Here is a 6,915-nt window from a genome sequence, read left to right on the forward strand (position 1 = left end):
GTTTTTGCCTGAGTTGACATCTACTATGCAGGTGGACCCAAAGTTATTGTCTGGGGAGATGTTGTCATAGTTGGAAAAAGGGACTAAGAAGCTGGATAAGGGAAGAGAGTAGCTCCCAAATATGGGGAAAGTATATAAATATTGTTAATTGTAACTCCCATTGATTGATTCTGGAACCCACATACAACACAGGAGCCTATGTAACATTCATATTCCTGTAGGTCTGATCTCACTTTCTATGGTCACGGCTAAGAACATTCAGGCTGCACTAATTTCAGGACCCAACTTCCTTGGGTTGTAGGTAGAGTATGTTATCAAACCTCCCTTTGGAGAATGTAACAGTCCCTAACATTGTTGATCCACACTGAGGGCAAGGTCCTATAGGGGCCCAGAAAGGGGTCCATTTTGTTGTTCCTGATGGGGATGACTAGTAACAGTGGAGAGGGGGATCTTTTAGAGGTCTAGGCCCATCATGTCTGTGTGGGAATCCCAGGACTCCCTGAGTAGGGGCCCAGGTGACGGGGTGGCCTGGTAATGACTGAGAGTCATTAAAGTGTGTCAGTCTCTTGCCGTTATTCAGCTTTTGTAGCCCTTACTTTGTCTGAAAAGGTTAGTTTTGGAGTGATTGAGGGAAGATTAATAGGAGGTAGGTGAGGAGGGTATCTAGGTCTAAGTAGAAACTATTTCATTAGGTACCTTATGGTGTCATTTTAGGCCTTTCTACTTGCTTGCTGCATTTATTGACTTGCTGCAAATGATTGTGCACTTTTGTTTTAAGGTATATATTTCCTCTAACTTATGGATACATATGTATATGTACCCTATCTCATGGGCCTTGGTCTATACCTAGGTTTTGAGGTTTTGTTAAGAATTGCACCACCCAAAATGGAATTAAGGAGTCCTATGAGGTAAGAAAGGTATCACCAGAGTAATGAAGCTGAAGGGTTGACATTCCATGCCTGATGTCTCTGGACACAGTCTGAAGTGAAACATACTGAGGTGAAACTGGTTGCATTGATTAGATTGCGATGAGCAGATGCAGTATCGAATGGTATGAATTAAGAGAACCCTGCAGAAAGTGAGCCCCACCCTAGAGGTTCCAAGACTGGGAGAAATATGGGCTCTTTAAAAAAAAAAGATATTTGTAAGGATCCCAGTTCGAGCCCCCGGCTCTCCACCTGCAGGGGAGTCACTTCACAGGCAGTGAAGCTGGTCTGCAGGTGTCTATCTTTCTTTCCTCCTCTCTGTCTACCCCTCCTCTCTCCATTTCTCTCGAACCTATCTAACAACAAAGACATCAATAACAGCAACAATAATAACTACAAAAATTTAAAAAATGAGAAAAAAGAAAAAAAGATATTTGTACCCCTCTGATTACTAGACATTCTAAAAAGATTTTAGAGACTTGAGAGGTAATTTTTATTTTTATTCTGACGTAGTTATTGCTTGATTCAATCTATTTTAAAGTTATTATTGCCTTCATTTTAAATCATTCCATTGTATTTTTGTAACAAACTATTCAAATTCTGTGTTACTTAATGACCCAAACAATTCTAGGTTCAGGTTGATTTTTTTAAATTTCTTTTATTCTATACTCTGGTTTATGTCTTTAAATAAGAAAGTTTTGTGGGCATTTCTTATGTATACACATTATCAATTGGTTTGCTTCCACAATGAATACAAAGTTAACTCATGCACATCACTACCTATCCCTTTTTTAAATATTATTCTCTTTATTTTCATTCTATTTGTCATTATAACTTTATTTTCAAATATATTCTAGTGCTTTTTTTGCATTATCTTCCCTGTATTTTTCCTCTAGTTATTCCCTTAAATATGTTTCTGACTAGTCCCCTGAAAAAAAAAGTCACCAAGTACTATGGCTTTATCTTCATTCTTACTATTTTGTGACCTACTGCTTTCATAGGGGATGTGTCTCTATCCTTAATTTCCATCAATTTATAGTACTCTGGATTTATTTTCCCTCTTGAGATTAATGTTTTTCTAACTCCATTACTGTCATGTCTTCCCCAATTCAAATTACAATTCAGTCTTAGTATATTTATTTTTTCTAAATGCTTCCATTGGGAATCTACTATTATGAAATCTATTTTCATTTTTCTGTTAGATATTTTCAGATTTCTCATTCATATTATTATCTATTATATTTTCTATTCTATTAAGTTCTAAGCTTCAGTAGACAAGGAAATGAATTTGAAATTTAGTTCTAAGATTAAGTTACAAGCTTATTGATTCAATGGGAGAGAGAATACCAGAGCATCGTTACAGCATGTGTGTTACTGGGGATCAAAATTGGGGCCTATTATGTGCAACTTCTGTGCTTTACCATAGAACTACCTCTTTCCCATATTTCAAGACAGTAGTTGTTTTCGTTCTCTCTGTCTGCACTTCTCTCTCTTCTATTTCATTTCTCTCCTCTTTCTTTCATTTTTCCCAACTCCCTGGATTTTAGATTCTTCCAGAGCAAATCCTGGTTATAAGTTAAAAGTTTATTTTTAAAATATTTTTCCAGTGGTCGTGCACCTGGTCAAGCACTCACATTTCCATGTGCAAGGACCTGAGTCCAAATTCCTGGTCCCCATCTGCAGTGGGGAAGCTCTTACAAGTAATGGAATACTGTTGCATATGTCTGTCTTTTGCTCTCCCTCTATCGCTTTCCTCTCAGTTTGTCTATGTTTTTTTTTAATTATCTTTATTTATTTATTTGGATAGAGACAGCCAGAAATCAAGAGGGAAGAGGCAACAGAGAGGGAAAGAGACAGAGAGATACCTGCAGCCCTGCTTCACCACTTGTGAAAAAATACTTCTTGAATAAATATTCTATGTGAAACAGTGAGTTCAACAGGGAAAATATACAGGCACATGTATTACAATTGTCATAAAACTTACATTTTCCCTCTAATAACTGAACATATATTTTTTCCCTTCATTTGTAACCTCTCTTGAAACTAGTAAAACTCAAAATAACACATAAGCACTCCATTATTATTTTTTATACAAGTGATCCCTAAAAAGTAACAAAATAACACATAAGCACTCCATTATTATTTTTTATACAAGTGATCCCTAAAAAGTAGAAAGGTAAGTATTCAGAAAAGCATTTTATGAATTCCAACACTTATTCAAAATCAGTCATTAATTAATGACTAGAAAATCCCTTTGTCCTCATAATAGCTATCTATTTATAAGTTCCAAAAAGTGTCGTGTATAACAAAGACACATTCCCTTTAAGATAGAAATAATATCAAAATAATCTTTGATTCTTTGCTATTCACTACACTGGATGGATCCTTTTAACTCAAAATATATCTAAAATTTCACCACTGTTTATTAATTACATTGCTACCACCTTGGTCCCAGGCACTATAATGTCATGCCTATAACACTGTAATAGATTCCTAATAACTTTATTTTTTTGGTATTTTCCCCTCTATAATCTCAACACTGCAAATTGAAATATAGATGTCAGTTCACTGCTTATAAATTTGTGATTAAAGTGCACATAGCACTATTTAGGAGTGATAAAAGTATTCCACATCTGGATTATTCTAGTACTTAGACAAGTGTATCTAGATCTCCAAACATAGCAAGTTATAAAATATTAATCAATACAATTCATTGAACATTTATTTGACACATCTACATATACAGATAATATTAAACTTTAAACTAAATTTCAAAATTGAAGCATGAATGAGTCACCATTAAATCAGAATTAATGTCAATATATATATAATTGGTTTTCCCTTCATTGTAGTGCCATTTTTCTATTCATTAATCTGAACTAATAATATTGACCTTCACTATGTTCATTAGACATTTCAGGAATATTACTTAGGAATTTGGCACTGCTTATTCCAGAGTTTCTTATCCCATCCCCTCCATTGGAAGCTTTCTTATTCTTTATCCCTCTTGGAGTATGGAACCAGGATCATTACGGAGTGCAGAAGGTGGAAGGTCTGTCTTCTGTAATTTCTTCTCTGCCAGACATAAGCATTGGCAGGTCGACCTATATGCCCAGTCTGTCTCTATCTTTCCCTAATGGAGCAGGGCCCTGGAGAAGTGGGGTTCCAGGACACATTGGTGAGGTTGTCTGCCCAGGGAAGTCAGGATGGTGGTAGCATCTGGAACTTGGTGTCTGAAAAAGCATTAAGATATAAAGCAGAACATATACGGAATCTAAAGGTAATAGTATAGCAGATGAGATTTGGGGTCTTCATTTCAGAAAAACTAATAGGTCTATTTTAGGTATATTCTAAAGGGCCCATGACTTTACTAATTTTTTCCTGAGCCTGACAGCTAACATTTGGATCAGCTAAAGGTATTGTCTAGGGAGATGGTGTCAGAGTCAGGAATAGGACCAGAAAGCCGAATCAGGAAAGACAGTAGCTCACAAGTCTGGGAAAAGTATATACATACCTTTCACTGTAAACCTCATCGATTTGATCTGGGACCCACTTCACTTTTTTTTTTTCTAGAGTTGCAGTCTTCTACTGCATAATTGATTTAGTACACTCACTGTTTAGGCAACTTATCTGAGGGCAGAACTATATTTCTTTTATCGGGACTAGGTGGTGGAACACTTGGTTAAACACACACATTACTATATTTCTTTTATCGATATATACCACAAATGACCAAGAGAGTGACTTTCACTCCACATCTCTTGAATTATATAATATGGAACTGATTAAGAAATTACCGGAAAAATACTTGAAGGGATTATTATTCAGTTTTCAGAATTAAGATGAATTTTAATGTTTCCAACTTATGAATTCATTTAATCATAAACTCATTCAACAATATTGGGCCATGAAAGATGAACAAGATTATGATTGTGTCCAGAAGTTTTAATCTAAGTACATCTAAGTAGTAAGCAGCAGATCCAAGTGATAGAATTAAATCAAGAGACATAAGATAAGAGTATGACAAAATAATAGTGCATTCTGTTTATAAAAAGAAAACAAAATAGAGTCTGGCAGTAGTGCAGCAGGTTAAGTGCAGGTGTCGCAAAGCGCAAGGACTGTAAGAATCCCTGTTAGATTCCCCAACTCCCCACCTTCAGGGGAGTTGCTTCACAAGTGGTGAAGCAGGTCTGCAGGTGTCTTTCTTTCTCTCTGCCTCTCTGTCCTCTCTTAATTTCTCTCTGTCCTATCTAACAACGACAGCAACAATAATAACTACAACAATAAAACAGCAAGGGCAGCAAAAGGGAATAAACAAATAAATATTTAAAAAAGAAAACTAAATGTCTAAAATTAAGAGCATAGTAAATATATATTGCATTCCTATTCTATCAGGGGAGGGGATGGGATACAAAGTTCTGGTGGGGGAATAATATGGAGTTGTACCCATCTATGGTTTTTTTATTATTATTTCATTTAAGAAAGGAGACATTAACAAAACAATAGAATAAGAGGGGTACAATTCCATAACCCGATTTCCATATCCCATCCCCTCCCCTGATAGCCTTCCCATTCTCTATCTCTCTGGGAGTATGGATCCAGGGTCGTTGTGGGTTGCTGAGGGTGGAATGTCTGGCTTCTGTAATTGCTTCCTCGCTGAACATGGGCATTGACTGGTCTATCCGTACTCCCAGTCTGCCTCTCTCTTTCCCTAGTAGGGTGGGGCTCTGAGGAAGCAGAGCTCCAGTACACATTGATGGGGTTGTTTATCCAGGGAAGTCTGGTTAGCATCTTGCTAGCATCCGGAACCTGGTGGCTGAAAAGAGAGTTAACATACAAAGCCAAACAAATTGTTGAACAATCATGGACCCCAACACTCCATCTATGGTTTTTGTCAGTGTTTCCTTTTTATAAATACATTTTTTTAAAAAAAATATGACCAACTAGTTTATCATAAATATATATATTGCATTATCCAAATATAAATATATACCTTTATTGAAATGACAATTATGACACATTTATAATTAAATAGAGATTTTTATACTATATTTTAAATAAAGAAACAGAAAAATACCATGGGATTACAACTAAGCAAAAATCTGCCTGTTTTAAGACAAAAGCTAATAATATAGAATTGAGAAAATATTTCGTTGGTGTGATAGAATTGGATGTGACTGTTGATTATTTCAATATATTTTGTGCTTTGTCTTTTAGTATCAGTTTTTAAAACTCTAGTCTGTTGAAACAGTTGTATGATATTATCCTGATAATTTACCACTGCTAAGACTTTATTCCACAAAAATGCTGGTGACTCAGTTTGCCCTAATTCACATATCCCAGAGGTCACGAGGATCTTCCAGGGAGATTTATGAATATATATAGTCCTGTTTCTATCTTGTATTTTTTATTACCAGATCAAAGGAAGATTAAAGTGACTAGCATTTTTAATAAAAATAATAAAAGAATACAGAACTTCACTTTAAACTATAGCAAGCTTTATTTTTGTATAGACCTTTATTTACACCATAGAAATCTGAAATGATTGAAAGTTTAATTTTTTTTTTTGCTTTATTCCTCAGCCTGAAGCAAAGTGGATTCATAAATTCCTGTAGAGAACAACAAATTGCTTGGTTCCGTAGAATGACCTTACCACAGTAAATACTTGCTACTCTCAAATGAGCATTTCTACTTCTGTGGGACTGAAAATAATAAAAACAAGTCTTCAATTAGTACCAGAGCCTGTTTTTGGTTTTTCTTGTGTGTATTTTGTAGAGTTGATTTATATGTGTCTTAATGACTGTATAAGCAAACTATGCAGGTAAAAATACTCTTGTATTTTACTCCATGTCTGAAATTTAGGTTAGAATTTTACAATGACCCTTGGATGTCCTTATCACATTTTGTAAAATGTATCTTTTATTTAGTGATTAAAAGGGAAAAAAATGCCAGTGGTTGGGTGGTAGCACAGTGCGTTAAGCACACATGG

The 6,915-nt window shown here is 35.4% G+C and overlaps 1 protein-coding gene across 1 annotated transcript in view; it reads left to right on the plus strand.

Moving 5' to 3' along the window:
- Positions 1-6,661, plus strand: part of CYLC1 (cylicin 1) — a 66,828-nt gene extending 60,167 nt beyond the window's left edge. Inside the window, exon 7 of the mRNA XM_007534015.3 lies at positions 6,509-6,661. Within this exon, the coding sequence (XP_007534077.2) occupies positions 6,509-6,541 (33 nt within the window). The 3' untranslated portion in view covers positions 6,542-6,661. The remainder of the gene's footprint in view (positions 1-6,508) is intronic.
- Positions 6,662-6,915: the final 254 nt, after the last annotated feature.

This window comes from Erinaceus europaeus, chromosome X (assembly GCF_950295315.1).
Source record: "Erinaceus europaeus chromosome X, mEriEur2.1, whole genome shotgun sequence".
In the NCBI taxonomy this organism is placed as follows: domain Eukaryota; kingdom Metazoa; phylum Chordata; class Mammalia; order Eulipotyphla; family Erinaceidae; genus Erinaceus; species Erinaceus europaeus.